Source organism: Sinohyriopsis cumingii, chromosome 6 (genome assembly GCF_028554795.1).
Source record: "Sinohyriopsis cumingii isolate HCF-2022 chromosome 6, ASM2855479v2, whole genome shotgun sequence".
In the NCBI taxonomy this organism is placed as follows: Eukaryota; Metazoa; Mollusca; class Bivalvia; order Unionida; family Unionidae; genus Sinohyriopsis; species Sinohyriopsis cumingii.
The window spans coordinates 60,873,637-60,899,356 of record NC_142966.1 but is presented as its reverse complement, the minus strand read 5'-3'; the positions used below and the strand labels follow the sequence as shown (position 1 = coordinate 60,899,356).

At 36.6% G+C, this 25,720-nt stretch overlaps 1 protein-coding gene across 2 annotated transcripts in view; it reads left to right on the top strand.

The window, feature by feature from the left end:
* Window positions 1-3,207: 3,207 nt before the first annotated feature.
* Window positions 3,208-25,720, top strand: part of LOC149797054 (uncharacterized) — a 58,520-nt gene continuing 36,007 nt past the window's right edge. Inside the window, exons 1-2 of one of the 2 annotated variants that reach the window (XM_089961727.1) lie at window positions 3,208-3,418; window positions 25,266-25,332. In XM_089961727.1, coding sequence (XP_089817853.1) covers window positions 3,293-3,418; window positions 25,266-25,332 — 193 coding nt within the window. In that variant the 5' untranslated portion in view covers window positions 3,208-3,292. Of the gene's footprint in view, window positions 3,419-16,919; window positions 16,982-25,265; window positions 25,333-25,720 lie in introns of those variants that run through there. The other variant, XM_089961728.1, reaches the window with a different exon arrangement.

Here is a 25,720-nt window from a genome sequence, read left to right as displayed (position 1 = left end):
TTCTGTATGTGCTTCTCTTTTTTTATAATTTTTAAAGCTGGTTGAATATCTTCGTAGGTATTTAATATTTTAGTCTTTCATGATTTTTGGTTTTAAAAGCTGTATTAATATTCTATTGTATTTTCTCTCTTCTTTGAACACATCCACTATTATTAATATTTTGTACGCGTTTGATACAGCGCTAACATTTGTATTACTTTAATTCCATTGTTAAACATATCTCGCAATACCATTTAAAAAGAAACTTAGTTGCCAAATTTTTTGCAACTACATTTTTAGTACTGGCTAACATATCCTTACGATAAGGGTTTAACTTTGTTTTCTAACTTTTGACAAACTATTCTCTTGTTCATCTAAAACTTATTTATGTCGTGTTTGCAATATCAGATGATTTAAAACAATTGACACACCGCTCTTCCGAATTAATTGTAAGTGGGACACAAAATATATACTAAAATTTGAGCTCAATGCCTTTTTTAAGAGTTAGAGGAATTTTCCATGGAAACGGTTATTTTCCAGTACATTCTATTGCATAATTGATCTGGATTTCGTTTGTTATCAGAGTTTAAGGTTGTGTTAAGATAGAATTCGAGAGGAATGTTTTTTCAAAAAAATCATTCATTGGAATTACTAAGTGCTTATTGACATTTGGATTAACACATTCTTTTGCAACTTTTGAGAACTCATTCAAAGACATTCTGGATTGTATCAGTGTGATACATCAGTGCATTCAAGTATTACTACTATATGGTCTTAAACTAAAAGAGAAGCAACAAAATAACAAATAATTTAAATCTTTAAACTACAAAGTGAAAATTTAAATGGAACTTAAGTATTCTAAATTAAATCCCAAGTTCTATCACAAGTCCAAAAGTATAGAATTTTCCAAGTGAATTAAGGTCTTGATTGAGATGCCGAATTACCAATAGTCTTGTTGTATTACAATGATAACATCCATAATGTCTTTGAGTGAATTCACAATAATCCCAAAGCAACGTTTTAGTCCAATGAGCACTTTGTAATTCCAGTGAATAATTTAAATAAATATTTTTTCTTCATATTATACCTGAACACAAGAAAGGTTATCATACAAAGACATATTATAATAAGAATCAATAATTGTGTTGCTCACATTCTTAAATAAGAACCCATGAAACAGTAAGATGACCGGAATGTTTGTCAAAAGTTTGCTTCTAGAACATTCTAAATTAGGTCAACAAGGCTAGAGCTTTAGTTCAAATATCAGTAAACAACTTATTTATAACTTACAAAGCATACAAAAATCAGGTAGTTGTTGTTGTTGTTGTTGTTGTTTTGTTGGGTCTAACGCCATTTTTCAGCACACGATAGGCTATGCATGGCGGCCAGTATTAATGGTGGAGGAAGAACCCTGGAAAACCCCGGAGAGAATCACCGACCCACGAGAAGCTACTGGCAAGCTTTCTCACATACCCACATTGGCCGAATTCTAGACTCAGACCTGCGCAGACAGAGATGAAATGGTAGTGATCCGTAACGGAGAGCGCCTTAGACCACTCGGCCACTCCAGGCCCCAAAAATCAGGTAGAAACAAGGTCCTGAACTCAAATCCAAGTAAACAAGTTGTTCACAAATTATCATTATATTTAAATATGTATTACAATCATGGACAAAGGTTAGTTATATATTATGTTTTTTTTACAAATGACCCTTACAATATACAATCATGGAAAAATGTTAAGCACATAATAAAAATATATATAACGCAAAACTATTAGTATGTCAAGACATTCAAAACTATTGGTATATCATGATGTTCAAGAATGTTTGAATAAATTCGGAACATACATCTACGTTTGGATTTATGATAGGACATTTAGGACAATATGGGATTTAATTCACAATGCCTGTACTGGAAGTGTCTCTTAAATTCGTACTTTATAACCTACAGAATTAAATTGTTTCTTGATTTTACTAAACTTGTTGGTTTAGTTTCTTTCTGTAGCATGGTGTATGACCTAGAATCGTATGAACATTAACTGGACGTTTGTCATACCTTGCTGAACTTTCTTGTTATTGAAGGTATGGCATTTCCATTGTCTTTAGGATAGTCGGATGTGTCGAAATTACCATTAACTTCCTTCGTGTCCTCATAGACTTATATCGTCCTTAGCTGCCAAATAAGTTTATGTTAAGTCATCAAAGTAACATTGGCAATTGCACCCCTACCCCTACCCAGGAGGCTGATGTTCAATGATGAGCTCACCGTTGATCTTCCTAACTGCCTGTGACTACTGATACAATGACAACAGTGGAGGTTTATGTTGATGATGCAGGCAGATTTGCATACACGTACTAACACTATAAATAGCTGTAATTTTGTACGTTTAATTAAGCCTAATGTCGTTATTTTGGTGTCCGTTCTGCTCTGCTCAAGGGCAGCGGAGATAGTTGACTTCACATTTTGTCTGGTCTAGTCATTATACTTTAGGTATTGCTTATTTTTTGCTTCAACATTGGAAACGAAAACCTTAGGTACGCAGAAATGCCCGACAGCAGTGTTGATGTGGTATTTAATCAGATTTTGGTTATGTTTTTTTATTACTTTGGAATATATATTACAAAGACTCTGATACAATTTAAAGATATGCAGACTTCAATGCACTTCATGCTTTGGGTATTATTTCCCTTAAATTATTTAGTTTTCAACACTGTTTTTTTTGTGTGTGTTGTTTTGGGTTTTACTTTTTTTTTTATAGAAAACACTGGCAGCATATTCGTGGTTGAATATACGTAAGTAATATTAGCAGAGATCGTTTGGTCGAGAACTAGGAAGAAGAGTTATCAGCCCGTTGAAGTCGTTTGTGTTTGTTTCTTAGTGGTGGTGGTGGGAGTGTCATGTATTTGTGGTTTGCACTAGAAGTTTTAATGTAATTTAGAACATCCAGACTGACGTAGAACCAAGTAGGTTATTTAGTGCCGAGATAATTGGAATTTGGAGCAGATCGTCTTGCCTGGGGGGGGGGGAGCGTACACGCATATAATTAAATCATTTCTTATATAAAAATATCATGTATATAATTAAATATTTTTTAAGATAATTTAAGATCGGCACAATTTCTTTACCAACGAGAGTTCGTTTACAGTTCTTATTTTTAACCGTTTGATTTTTTTCCCATGTTATGCAGACGCTTATGAAACAAGGTAGAAACGGGGAATGCTGGGAAATTGGGGTGTTTCATGAGATGGACTTCCTGCTTTGTATCGACGTCTCTTGAATTTTCTTTTTAAACAAATTAGTTCAAAATCAGCTATGGCTTCGCAAGTGGATAATTTTTCAGATAATGTTAGCAATATGGAACTTCTGGAGCGTGCCAAAAACGAATTTAACAAAGAAAGGAAAATAATTATACGTAATTTGCCGGCCGTCACGGTTGAGGTGAGTTGGTGCTTGATTCAACATGATGCCACGACCACAAAAGCATGGATCGCGCGAAATAAAAGTGTCGTACCTACGTTGAATTATTGTGGGAAGGGGGAGCAAGAAGTTTTGGTTTTTATTTTGTTGCAGTTCGTCCATAATGAATAAAACGTGTGATTGGGACGATTTACTCAAATATATCCACATTAGGGTTCGGAAAAATTCATTTTTTTTCTTCTACTTGTTCGAAATCAAGATTTTTTCTAGAAAAAAAATCGGATTTTCTCCGTATTATACCTTTTACAAATTTTAATTACCCTGCGCTGCTGAGTATAATTTTTTCCACTATTGCAAATATATCCAAGCATGGACCACTGCATATTTTTAGAGGAGATATAAAAGTCACATTTCTTCGTAATATTTCTGAGATTACCATGGAAGAAATTAGATATGTTTTAAGATGATTTTAGTGTTCAAGCTCTAAACTAGGTACTACTAATATTAGAACCACTACTTCTTTGACAGACTGGATGGGACATCATGCTATATGTTAGTCCTACAATGTAAGACATAGTACATGTTGTTTTTGTTTTAGTGCAATGTCTTACTATCCAAATAACGGCCTTGTATAGCGTGTTCCGATGTCGTTGACATTGGAATGGGTAATCAAAGTTTCAGGAACATCTCACACACTTGGCAGCTTATATCGACACTCTTCCACTAATTTATGACTGCTCCAGTAGCTTAGTGGTTAGAGCGCCCACCTCGGATGTGGGAGGTCGTGGGTTCAAACCACGGCCGAGTCATACCAAAGACTTTAAAAAAATGGTACTAACAGCCGCCTCGTTAGGCACTTGGCATTAAGAGGTTAGTGTTAGGACTGGTTGGCCTGGTGTCAGGATAATGTGACTGTGTGGAACATCATGATACATGTCTGCAGCATGATGCCCCAGTGCTAGACATCACTATAAACTGTCACACTGCAGACATCGTAGCGATAAGACTGAAATATTGTTAAAGCTATGTTAAAAATCTAAATCACACACACACCACTAATTTGTGTGTAATTAATATACTTACTGTGCTGTCTTTATCCTGGCGGAATGAAATTACGATACTAGCAAATGGATGCATTTTCACATTCCGTTGACGTGCATTTGAATTTGTTGCAATGCAACAGTAGTCGAGATGTGCTGAAGTAAGTTCAAGTAGATACATGTTGGGGATATGTTTCTTGAACAAAACGAAATGTTGCTTACAGTTCTGATAGGCATAATATATTTTTATTTGTTTCATTAAAGAATAATATTTCAACCTAACCCGATTTCTGCATTCCAGGTTTTCATCACTTTCCAGCCAATTGAAATGTAAGCCAACAAAACTTGAAAACAGGTCCATTTCTTTTGTGAGAATTTGAATTTATTAGAGAAAAGAAATCAGATTAAGTAAAGTCAGGCTAAAACATTATGTCTTTACTTGGTAGAAAAGCATTGTTGTTTTAGTTGTCAGTTGTGTGAAATATTCCTGAATATTTTACTTTCAGAACGATGTTAGTTGACATCAAAACACACTACACAGCACCGTTAGTTAGGCTGTAAGACCTTGACACCCACAACATAAATATCAGCATCAAGGTCTTACATGTGGGACTAGCTATATGTCTGCGGCATAATGTCCCAGTGCTAGACATCAGTACAAACTGCCACACTGCAGACATTGCAGTGATGTGACTGAAATTATTTTAAGCTATGATAAAAATGAAAAACACAAATACTGGATACTAAAACATTCCTATATGTATAAGTGTAGCAGCGTTTCAGTCAGCACTTTATCAGCATATTGTCAAAAAGTTTCAAGATGCTGTTTTGAGTCTTAAACAAAGCAAGTGGTCTTATTTAATACCAGTATTGCCAAATTTCACAATAGAAACACAAGTCAAATAGCATTTATATTTTTCAATAATCACAGTTTCCTTTGACCCTTTCCACCTCATTTTTAATATCTGGGCATTTCTGTAGGGTCAGAGTCATTTGCCTATCAAAGAGTTGGAATTCGCTGACACAATGTCACTTTGTGGTGTCAGCATAAGGTAGCCACTTACTAGCTTGCCTAGCAAACTTGAACGACCTTTCATCAAAGTATACCTGAATGAAATCAATAGGAATATGAATTATTTCCTCAGAACTTGTGAGCATAACATTTGTTATGTCTTTAATCTACTGACAAACGAAAACTACGGCATTGATGTAATTTGGCCCAGAACTCGCCATTTGCATTCCTAGTCACTTGGTTACGAAAATCGCGCAACCCACATGTTGGTGACATCAGAGGTCCATTACTTGAAAAAGCATATATTTTATCCAGTGCTTCATTTTATAAACATAGGGAAATATGATATTACCATGGCAACAGTTGCAGATTTTTTTGTACTGTAATCTATTTTCATGGTTGTCTTTGTAATATCCATGTTGTACAACATCTGTGATAAACAAAATTTGAAAAGCTATAATATTTCAGTAAGGATCTAGTAGTATTCCCTCAGTATGCAAAAACCAGTTAAATTCATTCCTGTGAATTTTCTGCACTCCTCCCTGGTTTTGCCAGCTTTACCTTAATTCTGGCTGGAGAGAGAATTGTTTTATCCAAGTATTAGTCTATCAAGAACCCTGTAAAATGTCCTTAATATTCATAGGAGATGTTCCTGTGAAAACAACTAGAAAAAGAAATAGGCACTGCTTTAGATGATACAGTAATTCCAATAATAACCCTATCATGTCATCTTATAACAACATATACCATGACCGAGATTTCTGCAACTTATAATTAGATTGCATCATACAACTTCCTGTGCCTGGTCATTTTTTTTCCCAAACCTTACTTTTATACCCACCCCCCCCCCACCCCACCCCACCCCCCGTAAATAGCCATTTGTCTTACATCCCACTGGTCATTTTTTTTTCTAACAACTTGCCCATTTCTTGGCTTCAAAATGACCACTTTGTATGTCACAAAAAGAAAACAGTTGCTTATGTTCTCTACATAATCTCTATGATAGAAAGCATCAGAGGTCTTTCATTGTTTCAGCTGCTTCTAGTAGTGTCTCATGGTGAACATTATTTGACATACCAGTGAATAGATATGATTGAAGGGATTATTTTTTGAGATTGCCATTTCATTTCTAGCACAAATGGTCATTTATGAGCTTGCCCGCTAACTCCACATAGTGATGAATAAAATTTGTCTTTGATTATTTCAACTGCTCACTGTCCATGGACAGAACATCTTTTGCATGCAAGTGATTAAATATGATTATAGGGATTATCTTTTCCAAGGTTAACTCTCTTTGCAGACAGTGGCTTGTTCTCGACAAAATTCTTCATTATAAATGACTTGCCGATTATTGCCCATTCATCAGAGAAGCTACAACTAATTGCAACGCTTAGAGCAGTGTTTATATTTTTTAACATATAGAGAGATGGTCACCTTTCATGCTTTAAGGACATATATGCTATTTGATGAAAGGTTTCTATTCTTAAAACATGAATGTTTAGACCAGAATCAAATGTAGAACTTCTTAAAGTTAAAGCTGTGTATGATGTTAACAAATATATTAAAGATGATAAAAACTAGAACATGTCTATTGTGCTGAATTTTTTTATCCTAAAAGTGTGCATTGAATTTGACTAATGATTAATAATAATAATACATTCAAACCTGTTCTAGTAATCACCTCTACTCATCATTCATCTATTCACAATGGTCATTCCAACCAGCACTCCTAAGCAAATTTCCAATACAAATGTCCTGTATGTAATGGTCACCTGTAGTAAGTAGTCACTAGAGTGTCTATGCATTGATAGTTCAGTCTCTGCAAATGTTTTGCTTCATTAGGAATTCATTATTTAGATAAAGGAATACCATGTGCATCAATATACAAATATTTCACATCTTGCTTGTATTCATAACTCCAGTCCTGCTGAAAGTGTAGCTCCAAGGTGTCTATGTCAAATTTGACAGCGAGATACTTTTGTTTAGGGTAGAAAGCTATTTGGTGGATGGTGGGAAAAGTAATTTTGTTATCAAAGCAGAAATGGAAGTCACCTTTGTGTCATTGTGATAGGCATAGCTAGATATCTTCATATATTTGCCTCTAATTTAATTTAAAGCTTCCACTGAAGAAATGTTAATCTTTGAGACTATTTATAGTGAAATGAAAACATATGAAGAAATTAAAAGTTTCATGCTCTTGTCCAACCTTCATTTAACTCTACTGTCAGATATCTTTTATTTCAAAATATTGGAACTTTAAGTTGGGTTTTAAACCGTCATTGGTAGGGCTTGTAAGCATAAACTTTTTTTATTGTTACAAACAGGAAACTTTCACGGCACAGTAAATATGTTCCAATCACTATGAAGAATGAAACAGTGCTTTTATTTAAGTTTGTTGCTGACTTTCTTTGATCAAAGGTCTTTGGTTTGGTTTGATGAAGGTTAATGAAGGCACCACTAAAGGTACTCTTTGAAGGACCAAACAAATGTCTGTTATTGCTGCAACAACATCAAATAATTTTTAAACGTTGCCGGATACAGAATTTTGTTTTGACATTGGCTTAGTATATATACAGAATGATCAATGCTTCATTGTTAATCTGTTGGGTTTTTTTTTTTTTTGAAGTTTCAGCAAAACTATTTCTTCTGGTACATTTTTCAAAAATGACAAAAATTTCCGTCATCTGGTAGATTGTAGTCCTTCAGTTTCCCACATTCAGAGGTGGTTGATTGTAGCTAGGCAGGAAGCATGACTGTTTGGATTATATTACAGCAGAGAATGCTTATGCCAGACATCAGCATAAACGGATTAGGATATAACAGTGCTGTGTTAAGGTGGTTTGTCAAAATGAAAAAAGGATTGGTTTATGTAACAATAGATTCCAGTGCAATTTATATCCAAGTTTGCAGTTTCCTGTCATGGTACCAAAGACTCTATATACAAGTTTTAACAGCCAAAAATGTTGTCGCCAAAAAGACTGCTATGACAGATTGTATATTTTGTGACTAAAAGAAATCACAATTTGTACCACTGGCAAAGCCCAGCACGATCCCTGCATGATACATATCTATACATCATGAAGATCAAAAAGATCTTCTTGTGCGTAAAAATAAACACCATATGTATTGGAAGTAATAATGAAAGAAATCATTATTGCATTTTTTCGAATTGGATAAACTACAGATATATATATTACACAGGATAAATAATAATAATAAACAATTGTTATTAATTTTTTTATTATTATTATTATTACAATCTGAATGCTACATTGCGATAAGAACAAGGTTATCCTTCAAAATCTTAAAAGCATGCTGAAGGTGCCCTCTGTGTATTGAAGTTGGAGAAAAGATTTATATGTCTATAACTGATTCTGTAGAAAATGCTGCAGATTTGAATGAGTTTGCACCCTCTTAAAATAAAGTGACTAGCTTACGGGTTAAAAGTTTTTGGCTACCTGTAAACACTGTCTTCACGATTAAATTAGATATGTTTCCAGCTGGGAAAAGTGACATTTTTCCTACATTGGTCCGTCAGATTACCTTATAAAAGTGGCAAGATTGTAAGCTTCAGTTGAATTGTTACAAATTTTGATTAACAGTCAGATTATTTCAGCTTTGATATTTATTTTTAAAAGGGCCTTAAGGAACAAGTAAAGTTATCTATGGGGCTAGTGGACCTTAAAAATTGTTGACGCTTCTAGTTATTATTATCTTTAGTGCAGCCAGAAGAAACACTGCAGTCCGAAAGTTTTATGTTCATGAAACTTCATAAAATATCAAGCGCTTTCTGTTAATATTTGGTTATACATGTGTCATGTTGGATATATTTTGCTAGTAATGATTCGGGTATTATTTTGGTGTTTTTGGATATATTTGAGTAAAATGTCCCTATGCAAGTTTGTTGAACAATGGTTGTATTAAGTATATTTCAACACCATTGTATTCATTTTAACATAAATTCAGCTATTGTTGCATTATTTGGGGTAATTGTTCTGCTTGACATGTATCAAGTCAAGGTAATCATACAGAAATGTAATCAAGTCTAATCATAACTGCTTGAGTGAGAACATTCTCCAGCAAAAATGCAGTAAAAATTAATGATGTAATTATTTATATGCCGATGAGAAAGTCTCTTATCAGATATTGAGTTGCAGAAGAACAAATCAGGTAGTGTTTGCAGAAAGATTATTTACAATTAAAAAAGGCTTTGTACAGTTCTTTGTACATTATGATCTTGTTCTTTGAAACTTGAGCAAATGCAACATATTTCTGCATACTCACTCATGGACTTGTTACATTGCAGTTTCAGAACTGTTCAGTACAAAAGATGTGACTTTTATAATCTTATTGTAATAATATTGAGTATGGCTTGATTGAAAATCTATACCCAACATCCATTTTTGTCACCTGTGAATTCACTTAATTTAAGTCATTTTGATGTAGTGATTCTCTCAGATATAGTGGCATGGAAAATCACATTTATTTTATTTTTAGCTGAACTAGTCAAAAGCTTGTGTAATGGCCATGTATAAATTTTGTTTGATGAATATTACCATGTTAAATATTATTGTATACATCTGAATAATCTTATTTATAAGTATTGTTTTAATTAATATCTATTTTGATTAAAACATGTGTGCAAATTTTTACTAGATATAAAAATACAGAAATCCTGTATATTCCAACCAGTATCACCAGCAAGATGTCCCAGTGGAATATTGCTGGATCCAAAAAGGAGTTGATTAAGTTTCTCAAGTGTAGAGTGAACTTGACATGGTTGTGTGATAATTAGTGGCAAAACCAATGAAAATTCTTTCATTAATTAATTAGAATTAATTAAGAATTCATATAATGAGATGCTGGATTTTCCCATAAACAAAACTGGCATGAGTCTCGCATCCGACATAGCCAACATTTTGTTATTTTTGTTATTGTTACTTTTCCTAACAGATGTCATATTGTTATTTGGTTTTCACTTTTTATAATGTGCAGCTGGTTTCAATCTAACCTCCAACATGGCCAGTCTGAATATCTGGCTGTACTGAAGTGGGATTTCACAGAAAAGACTTTATGATATCATTGATATCTGTTTGGTTGTATATAAAGATAGTATTGGTTGAATCTTCAGAATGACTGCCACTTTTAAACCTTCAACATGGCTGCTGTGGTGGCCACCTTTATCTTGTTACTACTGCTCTTGAATGGATGATTGTATTGATGAGGTTTAAATTACAGAACTTCATGCAATAGTATGTAGTTGGTGCTGAATGATGTTGCCAGTCGGAACTCTAAAATGGCAGCCTCATGAAAATCTTGTCATGCTACTTTTCAACATCATCTGGTTATATTGTCATGGTCCCACTTCCAGGTTTACACCTGGTTATATTGGCATGGTCCCACTTCCAGGTTTACACTGAAACATTTGATATATTTGTCTTTTTTTCTTCAAAATGAAGCTGGTGCTGATATGACCTAGACAAATAGTTACCACCATGGTCTTCATGAAAATCTTTGCTTCTTTTTCCATACAGTGTGTGTGATTTGGATTTTTAACGTAGCTTTAACAAATTTTCAGTCATATTGTTGCGATGTCTGCAGTGTGACAGTTTATAGTGATGTCTAGCACTAGGGCATCATGCTGCAGACATGTAGCATGATGTCCCACCCAGTCACATTATCCTGACACCAGGCCGACCGGTCCTAACACTAACCTGTTTATGCTGAACGCCAAGCGAGGCAACTGTTAGTACCATTTTTGTAAGTCTTTGGTATAACTCGACTGGGGATCAATCCCACAACCTCCTGCATCCGAGGCAGACACTCTAACAACTATGCCACCGGAGCGGTCCCCCATACAGAAAGTGGTATCAACAAGAAGTTTTCACTAAAACACGTACTGCAGTATACATGTGTAGCTGATCCTAATGGAATATGATTTAATCTTAAACAATTATTGCCACAGTGACCATTGGAAACATCTAATTACCAGTACATGTACTTCTGCTGAACAAATAGTAAAGCCCAGTTTGATTCTAAAAAATTCTTGAGACTGATTGTGAGACCAAAATTATCACAGGCTGAAGACAAATGGTTCATACTTTGTTACATGTCAGACCCAGTTATGGCATTCTGGGAACATTAATCAGCAAATAGTGGATCACAAACAGTCTCTTGCTGTAACTTCGTCTTTGTCTTAAGATTCCTATTGTAGTCTCCTGAGATTGAAGAGCTTACCATCATTATGGTATCTGACATTGATTCCAGTGTCACAGTGATGGAATGTATCTATAAGCATGGTAGAGAACAATATCCTGAAGAGGGATGGGGACAACACACAGCCTTTCTCGACTCCATTGGTGACTTGGAATGGTTCAGATCACTCACAATTGTCCATGACACATGTCAGCATGACATCAGCGAATTGCCAAACCATTATGATTAATTTCTCTGGGCAACTGAATTTTACTATGATCTTCCTGAGAGTTATGTACGTGTTCTTTTCTGGTACAGTTGTATTTCACCTGGAGATGACATGCTGAAAACACCACATCTATGGTCCCTCATCCTTGCATGAGGCTGCGCTGACTCTTAGGAGCACTTGTTTAAAGTGATATGCAAGGCAATTCAGCAGAATTCTTTCAATGGTTTTACTTGCTATTGACAACAAGGAAATGTTCTTGCTAGACTATCTGTTGCCTTTGCACTTGTACAAATGGACAGTGAATGCATCACTGTAATCCTGGGGTATAATTCCTTTTGTCCACATTGACTGGAAGAATTTGGTCAGCTTCTGTGCTATGTGCGAGCCTCCTGCTAATGGTGTAGTGTCAGCTCCAGGTGCTTTGCCCTTCAATGGCATTTCGGTTTGGAGTTGTTCTCTTAGTTTCAGTCAGCATTGGAGGATCAGCAGGTGATATGTTAATTTAATTTCAGCTTGAGTTAGTCAGTCAGTTGCCTCCTTTATGATTGATAAGTGAGGATGCTGTTGAAGTGTAATATCTCTTTTGTCTGTGGGCAGTGTGATGCCATCATTATTGGAGATGTTCCTGATGACTGTGGTCCATAGATTGTCTTCAAATCATCATAGAAGTTCTTCATGTCATTCCTGTCTGTATAGGACTGAATTTCATCTGCCTTATTGCTCAGCAGTTTGTATTGGACAGTCTTCTTGATGTTATTGAAATCTGCCTGTTTAGATGAAGTGCAGACCTTTTGGTAATACTTCTTGTTCAATAATCTCCATCTCCATATTCATCATTGTTCAAATCAATCTTGCCTAAGTTGTTAGAGTGTCCACCTCAGATGTGGGAGGTCATAGGTTCGAAGCCCAGATGAGTCATACCAAAGACTTCTAAAAATGGTACAGTCAGCCACCTTGCTTAGCACTCACCATTAAGAGACTAGTGTTAGGACTAGTTATTGTTGGTGTCAGGATTATGTGCCTGGGTGGGACATGATGCCTCAGTGTTAGACATCAATATAATCTGCCTCCATGCAGACATCATAACAGTATGACTCATCTAGTTAAAAGCTACATTAAAAATCCCAAAATATACACAAACCAATCTTGATTGGTTCCATGTAGTCTCCATATAGCAGCATAATTCTTTCTTGATGAGAATATTGGACATCACTGAAGGATGGTCAGTTTTCCATTACATTCTCGAAGTTTGCTTAGGTTACTAAACTTGGTTGCATATTTCTTCAACAAATGCCAGTTTCACATTCTACTGTTTCAATTTGGAGACATTGAACTTTTTGAGTGCTTTTTGCCACGTGGTCATCTGCCCGGCTGAATCCAGATATTGATCTTGGAGACCATGATCTTGTGGTCAGTCTGGCATTCTGCACTTTATATGATCTTTGTCACTCAAACAATTTGCCAGTCTTGTCTGATGACAGTGATGTAGCCAGTTCATGGAGTGCATCCAATATATCTTGTAGCACTTGCAGTGCTGAATACTGTTAGCAGTTAGGAGGTCGTGGGTAGTGCATTTCACAATATCAGTCCCATGTTGCATTTGCTGAAGCCATATTTGCAAATGGCCGTGTCTAGTGATTTGCGCCAGCTCTAGCATTGAAATCACCAAGGATGATGAGCTTATATGCCATGAGCACATGTACAATAAGAATCACCAGTTTGTCATAAAATGTGCTTTGATCTCATCTTGATTGATCATGATGGGTGCATAGGCATTGATAATAGTTCCATATCTTTTTCCAGATAGTTGGAGTCTCATTTGCGTTAGAATGTCATTGAGGTACCGGCCTTTGGAAGATTTGTGAGCTTGTTGACTAGCTGAGATTTGATGGCAAACTCTATACAGACTTGACATCACTCTTTACTTGGCCGCTGAAGAAGGTGTAGCTTACTCCTATTTAGTGTATTTAACTTCCTCAGGTAGGCATGTACCACTTAGCATTTATATCTGGATTTCAAACCTGGCCAGCTCTCTATCTACTTATGCAGGTCTTCTCTCTGATCCATCTGTTGTATACAGTCCATTAGTGTGTGCATATATCCAGGCATAGATGGTGATTGGTATCACCTTTGTCTTGCATGATTTTTGACCACTAATGTGAGATCCCCATCAGCCACTATATGCTGACCAGGGTTATGGAAAACAGGCAATATTTAAGGTACCTTTTCTAGCCTCTTATGCTACAGAAGTGGGCACTGCTGCTTCAGTTCAGTAAAAATCAACTCTTTGCCCCGAACCACCTGCATGTAGGTCTGCAGCTACAGCTCCCAGGGTGTCTACACCTGCTTTACCAGTTGCCCGTTGCTACCGTTCTTGGAGGTATCTGGTGGGGGAGGGGGATGATGTCATGACTTGCATGCAAGTTGGATTTAAATGGAGGAAAGTTGCGCAGTCACGCTCACACTCATCCAAGCCTTATGAATAGTGGCATGACAATGCTGAGATGTCTAGAAACCAGTCTGGATGCAGTGGATGACCATCAGTTTGTACTGCACCTGAGCTGATGCCCTGCACTGTCCATACAGCTCTTGCCACCTGCCTTCATAGCCAGGAGGTTGCCTGATCCATCAGAGAGGACTTTCCAGATGGAGCTAGTTGTAGCTGTAGGTAGTTTGTATTCTGTTACTTATTGCAGCAGGTGTAGGCTGACCTGACTCGTATTGGCCTTATTATGTCACATGAGTATTACGGATTTTGATCAAATCCAGTTTGTGGATATATGAAGAATACTTCGAATTATGTCATTATGACAACTTTTCATTTTTTTAAAAAAAATATGCTAATTATGGTTTAAATAACTTAGCATGTTGATATATCTTGACAGTTTCTGAGACAAGTTATGTTGTCTTTTAATCCATTATATCAGGTTCAAGTTCAAAGGCCATGACAAAGAATTTTGTCTGTACATCCAAACACATGTGCAAAAAAAAATTGTTTCCAAATTTGGTATGTTGGGGTGTCTTATGTATATCTGAAATGGTTTCAGTACTCAGCAGTTAGAAAGAATAAATGAACTGGACTATCCATGGATACCTGGAAATTCTTTTCAGACAGTAGAGCTTCGGTTCCTTTAAAGGACTCTTGTTTGTACAAAGTTACCAAGGTGGGTAAAATTCCAGATAACATTCTTGTGTTTAAGAATTGAGGGCTTACTGGTAATTGCAGTCCAAGTTTCCTCTGGCCCTTGCCACCCCATTTTTGATATTTAGACATTTATGTTGGAGTATAGGATCAGAGTCCATTCCCTGTCGAAAAGTTGGAATTCGGCATGGGGTAGCCACTTACTAGCCAGCCCAGCAGACTTGAACGACTTTCATTGAGATATACCTGCATGAAATCGATAGGAATATGATTTATTTTCTCAGAAATCGTGATCATAGCTTTCATTTTGTCTTCAATCCGCTGACAGATGAGACAAAAGTACATCGTTGCTGAAATTTAACCTGGATCAGGCCATTTGCATTTCTCGTCACATGACTGTACAACTTTCACAACCTACATGTCAGTGACATCAGAGGTCACATAGTCACGTGATATCAACAATAAACCATTTCTAGTGTTGCTGTAGGAAAACAAATTGAACATATAAATGAACGTTACATAATTTTTATAGAAAGATGGAAAAACATAAACTTCTCAAAATATTTATTGTGAAAACAATGACTAAAATCTGTAAATGTTGCAGCAATTTGAAGAAAACTAGATTCACTACGCAGATAGCACATGTCACTGTGGTAGTCACGTGACACCAATAAAACATAGCTGACATGTGCTTGGTACTTCTTGAAAATGGATTTTCCACCCTACTGCAATACCGACGGGTTTCTGATAGTTGTTCTCAAAATAAATAGGTTGAGAATTAAGTGTGCATTTTTTTAATTTACATCATTAAGTGACTGTTATATAATATGTCCAAACTATATGTTCAACAACTTTGGAAATTTCTTTTTTGTCAGGATCATGTGACTATATGACCGCTGATGTCATTGACATGTAGGTTGCAAAAGTTGTAGTCATGTGACTCAGAGTGCAAATGGTCAGATCCATGTCAAATTTCAGCAATGACGTACTTTTGTGTCTTCTGTCAGTGGATTAGAGACAAAACAAATGCTATGATCATGATTTTTGACAAAATAAATCATATTCCTATTGATTTCATGCAGGTATATCTCGATGAAAGGTCGTTCAAGTTTATTGGGCCAGCTAGGCTACCCCATGTCGACACCAAATGGTGTCAGCAGATTCCAACTTTTCAATAGGGAATGGACTCTGACCCTACACCCCAACATAAATGTCCAAATATCAAAAATGGGGTGACAAGGGTCAGAGGAGACTATGGTAATTGGTGGGATTACACACACACATACAGACTGCTTTTCTGCCACATTGTAAAGATCACTCATTGGTGTCACCAATGCAAATACAAAGCTGTTACCCTACCCAAATTCAAAGCTGAAACACCAATAAAAGGCTATTATCCCGTTATAGAAAGATTACATAAACTTATCTTTTTGCTAAGACATCAGGATTCTTTCCACCAATCCATCAATTTAAGTACTGATGATAGTGGGGGTTTTTTTTCTCCCCAACCACCAATGATGTATGCTTGAAAGTTAAAGAGTTCACAGTGATACTGGTCTTTGGGATATACTTTTACATGTAAAATTCATTTGCTGAATGGAGGGTTCTTTTTATTCATCTGTTCTCATTTCAATAGGAAACCTTATTTAGATAGGAAAATACTAGTTGTCTTCATGAAGTTTTCATGTTGTGTTTTATTTAAAAGATCTGCACTCAATATTTTTGGACACGATCTTTTTTAGTTTCAAATTCCCCCTTTTTCATCTTTCTTTCCCTATTCTGTCCAAAAGTACTCTCCCTTGCTTGAATTGATATCTTTTAATACCATGTAATCTGGATTACAGGCTTGCAATTTGTCATTCCGACATTTTGAAGAAGATTTTGAAGCAGGTACCATGAAAAAAGAGAGAGTTAAGTCTGACATGAGGGCCGCCTGCAGCATACAGTGTGGGAGAATAAATATCAGGTTGGAAGTGTGGCTGGGGAATTAGTGGCCAGTGCAGGCCAGCCGCACACCCCGACTGTCAAACCTCTCCCTATCAACTCATTGTGCCTCCTGTGCAAGGTTTTTTGCTGCCATCATGCAGGGTTGTTAGGGGAATATAAGCACACAACACCACATAGCACTGTTTCTCCATTCAGAAAACATTACATGAACAAATAACACCACATGGGACAGAACAGGACTTCCACTTAAAATGATCCACGTTTTGCAAGCAGTACAACTCTTTACATAACTACATGTACAACATACACTCATAAACACCAGTCAGTGTATGACTAAAATTACTCTGACATGATGTAGAAACAATGCAGATTAAGAATTTTGAATCAACAATTTACAGTTTCAGGTCATTGTTTGGACCTGTCAGAACAGTGACTTGAAAGAAATTTGTCTTAATTGATCTCAAGTATTGCACAGATGCTGTGAAAATAATTAATAAAGGAGTTGATGAAGAATTTGTTTATTTATATTGGGTTTGATGCACTACTCCTGACTTGCAAGTACACTTTTTCCTCTTTATAAAACTTCCTTGGAGTCATAAAAGTTATCCAAATTGCAAGTGAGAGAACTCTATGTAATATCACATCACAGTTGATTCTCGTTAAGTAGATTCACATGTTAGTATGTGTAGTGAGTACTTTTTGTACCTGTTTTTGGTAGGGGTGCACATTTTGCAGTAGAACAAAGAAGTTTCTTGTGGGTCTGGCTAATGAATGGCACTAACTCTGCTGATACATAATACGTCCTTGTGAAATATTGAATTTGATTCATTGTTACTGCATTGCTAATTGTTTTCCTTAAGAAATAACGTTTACAAATCTGAGTAGTCTTGTTCTGTGCTTGTTTATGCTAATAACCTAATTACATTTCACATTATTGTGTATCTTATGTTTTGTGACATGACTGAAAATGCACAAGAGAGATCTGTAATTTGTTGATCTAGTCTGTCATGAATACTTTCAAGCCATGCAAACTACTACATTATGGTAACATTGATATGTATTGTGAACTAAAGAACGAGTTCTTGGATCAGTTTTGAAATTTGCTCACTTTTCTTTGTAACATAAACTTGGTTTTTTGATTTATTTCTCCATTTAAATCACAGCAGTTAATGCATTTTTGTGACCATAGCTTGATTAATGTTTCCAGGTATTCAGTGCCAGCAAAAGCTTTGATGAGTTAAGTATATGAACAATGCATTGTCTAGATAAATTTGCCTAGTTTTGATTACCTTTAGGAAATGCACAAAAGTTAATGCATACAGCAGCTTTTTTTAATTTACCCAAGAAAAGAAAACCCTCTCTCCATGTAAAAGGCTAAGAGGTAGCCTTGGCTTTAGAAAAATTCATACATTGACTGGTAACACAACATGCTTGCATGAACTAGAACCAAAACTTCAAAATTGAACATGTTAGCTGGAAATGCTTGTTGGAATAATTACAACTTTAAGAGTTTTAATAGCAGTAATACTTTATCGGTTACTATTGCATTGCTTATCATATCCAGGATGCTCAGTCCTCAGTCCAAGTCAAACATTTCCCAGCTCCAGTTAGTTTTTGAAGGCCCAGAATTGAAAAGAACATTATCACAGTCTGATTTCTTAGTCATAACCACCTTATGGAATTCCTTCCTCTTTTTCCGTGGACTTTGTGTACGTTCAAGATTGCTCATAGATATTTGCCTTGTTGTTTATAAATGTTTTCTGCTAGTCTTGTACCTTTTCATGTCTCTTGAATGTTTTCTCTCATTTATTTGCATTTTTAGTGGTTTTTGTGTTCCTCTTTATGATTTAGAAAGGTTTTTTGCCTGACTTAGCAGGTGGTGTTTCTGTTTAATGTTAACCCTTACTTATTAACCAATGTTCGGTAAGTATTATGTATCCTTCTTTGGTTCCTGATTATTTTATTTGCTTATACAAAAAATATTTCACTTTCATAGATATGTTGCTTGGTGTGGGTAACTGCTGGCACAAGAAAAGCCTCATGGCTATAAACAGGGTTATGACTTGGGCTCATGTCACATTAAAGACACAGCAGCTTACGGTTTGAACCCTAGTGATGCTTGCCTCCTTTGTCAATCTCTTTTCAGCTGCTTTCTCCAGTCTCTTTGGCAAAAAACATTAAGGTATTTGTTCTCTGTATCAATGGTGCTCTTTGTAGAGCTTATGCACCTCATCAGGGATACCGCCTTGCAGATGTCTTAAGATCTTGTTGGATCACAGAAAGGACCTTTTGAGAAATGCACCACTACAGTGGAGGTCAGATCTTCTCTGTAGCATTGCAGGATTATACTTGCCAGCTAACCTGTCCCAGGTCATGCCTCCAAGCCTGTCAAAACTGGCTATGAAGTGCACACATGCTGACCAACCACTGGAACCTCCTGAGACGTTGTTCAGACAGGGTCAGCCTCAGCATACATGCAAGCATTTACAGTTCAAATCATCCACTCAGCTATCTTTTGTTAGACAAGGTGATTGAAGAAGTCATGAGAGGAGGTCTTAAGACTCCTCCTGTTCCAAAAGGAGGGAAGTAGTCAGTCCTAGAGTTGTACTCCTGCTGCATCTTCCTTTTCCATTTCCCAGTAGGTGCTAGACTGACTTTTTTTCAGAGGTTTGGTCAGGTGCCACAGACAATGTGTAGGTCAGTTCCATTCTAAAGGATAGATACCATCTTTGTTCAAGGAACATCATTCTCAATCATGGATCTCCAGCTTTTCCTATGAGGCCAAGCTGCTGCAATTTGTAGAATAGGTGCATTAAGAGGGTGGAAAATGACCAAATTCCAGGGTTATATTCCCAGTTATTTTTGTTGTTGACAAAGGCATAAAGTTTTTACTTGCTGTTTAAATTTCCTACTAAAGTTTCTTCTGGTGAAATGCTTAAGGATGGAGACAACTGCCTAAATCAGGAACACTACATGTAGAAAGCTTTATAACTTTCCACAGACCTGTATGTTGCATACCTTCATGTCCCAGCTTCCTGCCTCACAGGAAATACTTCCAGTTTTGTCTTCACCAGGAAGTATTTCAATTTTTGGGCTCTTCCTTTCAGCATAACCTCTGCCCTTCAAGTTTTAGCAGGGTGATGGCTTGCCTGAGGATCCCCATCCTCCAGTGATGCACAGTAACCTCAGAGATACTGTGACTCATCTGGATTGAATCCCCAACCTTGAGAAGTCCGATCATATCCCATCTTGGGACTTCTTGGATGTAGGGATTCATTTTGTCATCAAGCTAAGATTGGGCGGGGAGGATTTTTTTAAACATAGCTTTAACAGTTTTTCAGTCATATCACTACAATGTTTGCATCATGGCAGGTTATGGTGATGTCTAGCACTGGGGCATTATGCCACAGGCATGTAGCATGATATCCCACCCAATCACATTATCCTGACACCAGGCCGACCAGTCCTAACACTAACATCTTAATGCTGAGTGCCAAGCGAGGCAGCTGTTAGTACCATTTTTGTAAGTCTTTGGTATGACTTGGCCGGGGATCAAACTCATGACCTCCTGCATCTGAGGCGAATGCTCTAACCACTAGGTCACTGATGCGGTCATCAGTCGAGGGAAGTTTTGTGTCCCACCAGACAGAACTGCTCATATTCTGTTCATCTTGGCAGGTCTTATAGCCAGAACTTCATTGTTAGCTTGCCTTTACCTCACTCCTCTGGGAATGATGAACATGGCTGCAGATTTAGTTCCCCAAGGGAAACTTAACTTGTGACCTCTCCAGTTCCTGCTTCTGGCAAATTGGAAACTGTACAAGGACCCACTATTGAATTAGATTCTTCTGTGACTACTCAGTTTTCAAAACCTTCTGAGCTGTTGGCTAGAACTGAACCTTCAGAAATCCTCTGTGATAAGACAAGTGAACTATCCCTTCATCTTTGAAAAATGCAACTGGCTAATCATTATGGTACCAGTCTATCTTTTAAGCCATCTAACTTCACATTATGATGTAGTTTTTTTTAACCCAAATACCAAAATCTTGTATTCTCAGAAACCAAACTTGGTTGACGTTGTAAGGTTTAATGCCATTTTTCAGCATCATGATAGGCTATACATGGCGGCCAGTATAACTGGTGGATGAAGAACCCTGGAAAGACTGACTCACAAGAAGCTACTGGCATGCTTTCTCACTTAGCCGTGTTCACTGAGACTTGAACCCACGTAGACAGAGGTGAGATGGCAGTGATCCAGAATGGTAAGCACTTTAGACCACTCGGCCACTCAGGGCCCCAAAGTCAGTCTTGGAAATACTTCAGAATTCTGTGTTCCAGAAACACCCACCTTGGTTATCAACATCTCCAAAGTTATATTTGATTTTTGTCATTCAAAAGCTGTTAACAGATCCTACTTTTTCATAGTAAATTAAACCCTCGATCATTGAGTGTCATCCCTGGTATAGAACAAATTGTAGCGATGAAGTGGTACTGTGCCAGTCACATATTGGAAAAATATACCTGACTCCTGCATCCCTCCTGAAGGGTGAACCACAACCAGAGGACATACTATGGCAGTGTCCACTAAGAATGGAACACGTTCTTGTAAAATGTGTTCACTTCAGTCCCATGAGATATGCTTTTTTATATGAACTGCTTAAAGAAAATATGATGATGCACAGGGAAATTCTTTTTTGAGGGAATATGGGTTGCAGGCCACAATTTAATGTTTCATGGATTTTACATGAGTTGCCATTATCTATTATTGTACAGACATTTATCAGAAGTTTAACATCATTATTCTTTATGTGTTTAGGTTTGAAAGTTCAACAGCGAGTCAAGACTTGATGCTTTATACTGAATTTTATTGTACATCATGTTTATATTTAGAAGGAAGGGATTATCTTATTAAAATATTGTGCAGTTCTATTTTACAAACACAATCACACAAATACACACATTTTCTAGATTAAAATCAATTCCTGCCTGGAGTCCCAATTCACAGACATGAACCTAACTATTTCCTATACACCAGGGTGCGCACCCTCAGCCATAAGGGGTAGTTTAGTCTCAGGAACAAGCATCCCTTCATAAACAATCTAGAAATGCAGTATTTCAAGCCCTGCAGTAGTTTGCCAGCCTTATATGGCATCATTGTGTTATGGTTTGTCTTCAACAGCACATGATTAGTAGTATATCTCATGTGTCAGGCAGTTACACATGCTCTTTATCTTAGAGTACTTTTGTTCACTGTGAGACTGAACACACTCCCCTTTTTTGTCTCTGTATTGCTAAATCATAGTGCCTGATGGTGGACGTTGGCACCTTCCCACCTTAAAAAGAATTCTGCATGATCTGTACATTCCAGCTGATTCTAATTGTCCATCTGTGGTCGTGCTTCAGCAGTCTCCAAGACCTGTTGGTTGATGAGATTACCACATGGGAGGGAGCAGCTGTCATAGCATTGGAGGTCTCTTTGCCACAACTCCCAGATTTTCCACCTGTATGCTTGACTCATCTGAATTGATAAGCCAAGACCAGCTTTTGAGCATGGTTGCCAACTGCATCACTGAGCCATTGAGGCAATCCAGTTAAAAAGTTTATGATAAAAAGAAGAGAACTGTCTGTAATTGGTGCAGAAGAAAACCAGTAGATCCTGGCTATCCTCCAATAAATGAAGTTGCAGATTTTCATCTTTTCTTTTTCAAGGAAAGATAATTAGCTCTGTTTCTGTTGTTATGGGTTTTAAGGAAGCCCATTTTGACACTTTCATGTTCTCACACCATGGGATCAGACTTGCCTTTCTGGTCATTATCAGATATTTTGAGCTTCAGAGATGGGCATCTCACTCATAAATGCCTGTTTAACATAGTCAAAAAACCCTCATGAACATTTGAGTGAATCTTCCATTTGTGAACCATACCCTTGAGAGCATCAGACTTTATCAGTGGAAAAGGTTTGTTCGCAGTTAAATGATAACCATGATTCAATTTCTTTTCTTTGGCAAGTTTAGTTTCTGGCTAAGAATCACTTACCTTTAGTACCTCCAGCTACAGTTGAAATTCCCAATCTCTATGTATCTGTGCTGAGGATGCCCAGGCATGGCCCTATGGTTTTATTTGGCTTCCTCTTGAGGGTGAAGAAAGGGTCCAAATTCACTCTGTCTCAAAGGTTCCTTTAATATTTTGGCAAACACTGTTTCCAGGCGGATTATCCTCACTGTCAGAAGTGACAAGTCTGTCATGGTATTTAAACCCTTGATGATAGGTGTGGGTGTGTTATGGCATTTTGTGCCACTTGAATTGGTCATCTTTGGATGGTGTTGTGAGAGCAGCATATTGGCAATCTTTCACTGCATTTGCATCCCATTATCTTTGATTTTTGATGCAACAGAGCAAAGGCATTTATTCATTGGGTCCATTGTGGCAGCACAGCATGTGGTGAAGAAAATTACTCTTTTAATGTAAAGGCTATTGCATTATTCTCTTAAACCAGATTTTGTTTGGGGCCATGAGTCTCCGTCTTGACTGATAAATTATTAATGCAGAAGTAGCAACGAGCATCGTATTAACATTTGTTAAAATACAGTTGTGCTAATTTTATTACATAATACTTTGCTGTTGCTATTGCAATGATTACCTACTACTCTGCTTTGTCCAGTTACACATGGTCCAGATAAAAAGAGGAAGATGTAGGATACGGTTAAGGAATCAGACAAGGACCGGTTTTTTTTTTTTTTTGTCAATTCATATCCTCCAGTTACTAATTGGAGGAGACAATCATGACTTTGGACTGGGGTCTTAGAATCCTAGAAAAGGAGAGCAATGCAAAATTTGCAGATGAGTATTATATATTTAAAATTAGTTTCCCCGTCCCTAAAAAAAATCGAAACATTTTGCCTGTTGCCATATTAATGATGGTCTGTTTATAGTTTAAACATGTGAACAAAATAACCAATGAAAGCATTTTCAGTTTCTTTTCACTTCCTCATTTCTCTGCTTACAGTGAAGCATTACAATCAGGAGAAAAGTTCTAAAAACACGAGAGACACTACCTAAAGGATTTGGAATAAGTATTACATTATTAAATACATGTAGTATTTCCATACTGTTGAATTTTGAATTTTAGATCTTTTACTTAGATCCCTTAGTGGTCTCTTTATCTCTCAGAGTTATTTGATACCAAAACCTACAGCAGTGAAACAGATTGAGGTATATAGATCATATATAGTATCAGCAAATGACCATACATGTTGACTATTTTGAAAAGTCATAGTACATGTTATGATGATGTATTAGTGTCTTCACTGTAAGCACTGATGCATACTTTTCACATAAATCTTCACAAGCAGACAGGTTCATTCCAATCCATGATATTGAATTTCTTTTTCTCTTTCTATCAATCTCATGTGCATGCTTTTGAGAAGGTAACATTTTAAATTGCTTTCATCTTTCCTTTTACTTTTTGTGACCTTTATACCTTTTCTGAGTCTGAATTTATCTGTCCCTTTTTGTAATGGATGGTTCATCTGCAGCGATATATGTGCACCTTTCTAGCATCTGTCTTTCCTATCTCTTGTTCCAAACTTCAGTTCTACTGGTGGAAAGTTTCATGTCTCTTTGCTTTGAATCTTTCTTCTTCATCTCCATACATTAAAATGCACTGGCAGTGCAATGACACATTATTGAAAGAATCCAAACAGGGTATTCATTCAACATATTTTGGCATTATTGAAAAAGATATTTTTTCTCAGTATGAAGAACAACTCAAACTGTGATTGAATATTTTCTTTTGCATTTCATTTTTATAGACAATGAAATATTCGATCAATTACATTTATTTATTTTATATCTCAAATGTATATTTTTGCTCATGGTCATAAATTATGAAGAACTTGTGTAAAATAATAGAAATTTGTAGACTGAAATCCTGTTTGGATAAAATTAGCAAACATGTAAATTGCAAGCTGTCACTTGACATACAGTCTGCAACACATCAATAGGCATACATCAGCCATGATCCACAGCATAACAAATCCAGTCAGACAATTTGAACAGCACATGTCAAAACAAGTACACGGATGGAGAAATAAACAGTTCTTGTAATGAAATATGCCTCTTCTTCCCCTGTACGATGAAAAAACATGATTTCAGTGTGTCTCCCATACCTAGAGCCTTTTCTTCACCTGATTGTCATCATCTCACTCACTCAAGATCCACTGTTGTCACCAGCCTTTTTATCTACTCTTGTCAGGCCTGTCTTTAAATATAATTATTGATTTAACTTTGTGCTCTATTTTACAGGAGATACAAACATTTCTGAGTGAATTTGATGTACAAGATGTAGTGATAAACAGAGACCTTCATCATGGTGAGTAAGCCGATTCTTAAAAGTGTAATCTTTTTTCTTTACAGACATGTGGCCAATACATACTTTTGTCAAGAAAAATATAGACAGGTGTTTTACAGACATATGACCAATATGTATTCTAGTCAGGACTATAATTTATGTGGGTTTTTTAGACATTTGGCTATTATGTATTTTAGTCAGGACTACACTAGATGTGTACAGACATATGGCTAATACATATTCTACTCAAGACTACAATAGATTTGTGTTTTAAAGAATTGGCCAATATATATTCTAGATCGACTATGACAGATGTTTGAATTATGGACATATGGTCAGTCTACATTCTAGTCAGGATTACATTAGATGTGTGTTTCAAAGACCTGGTTAATGTAAATTCTAGTGAGGA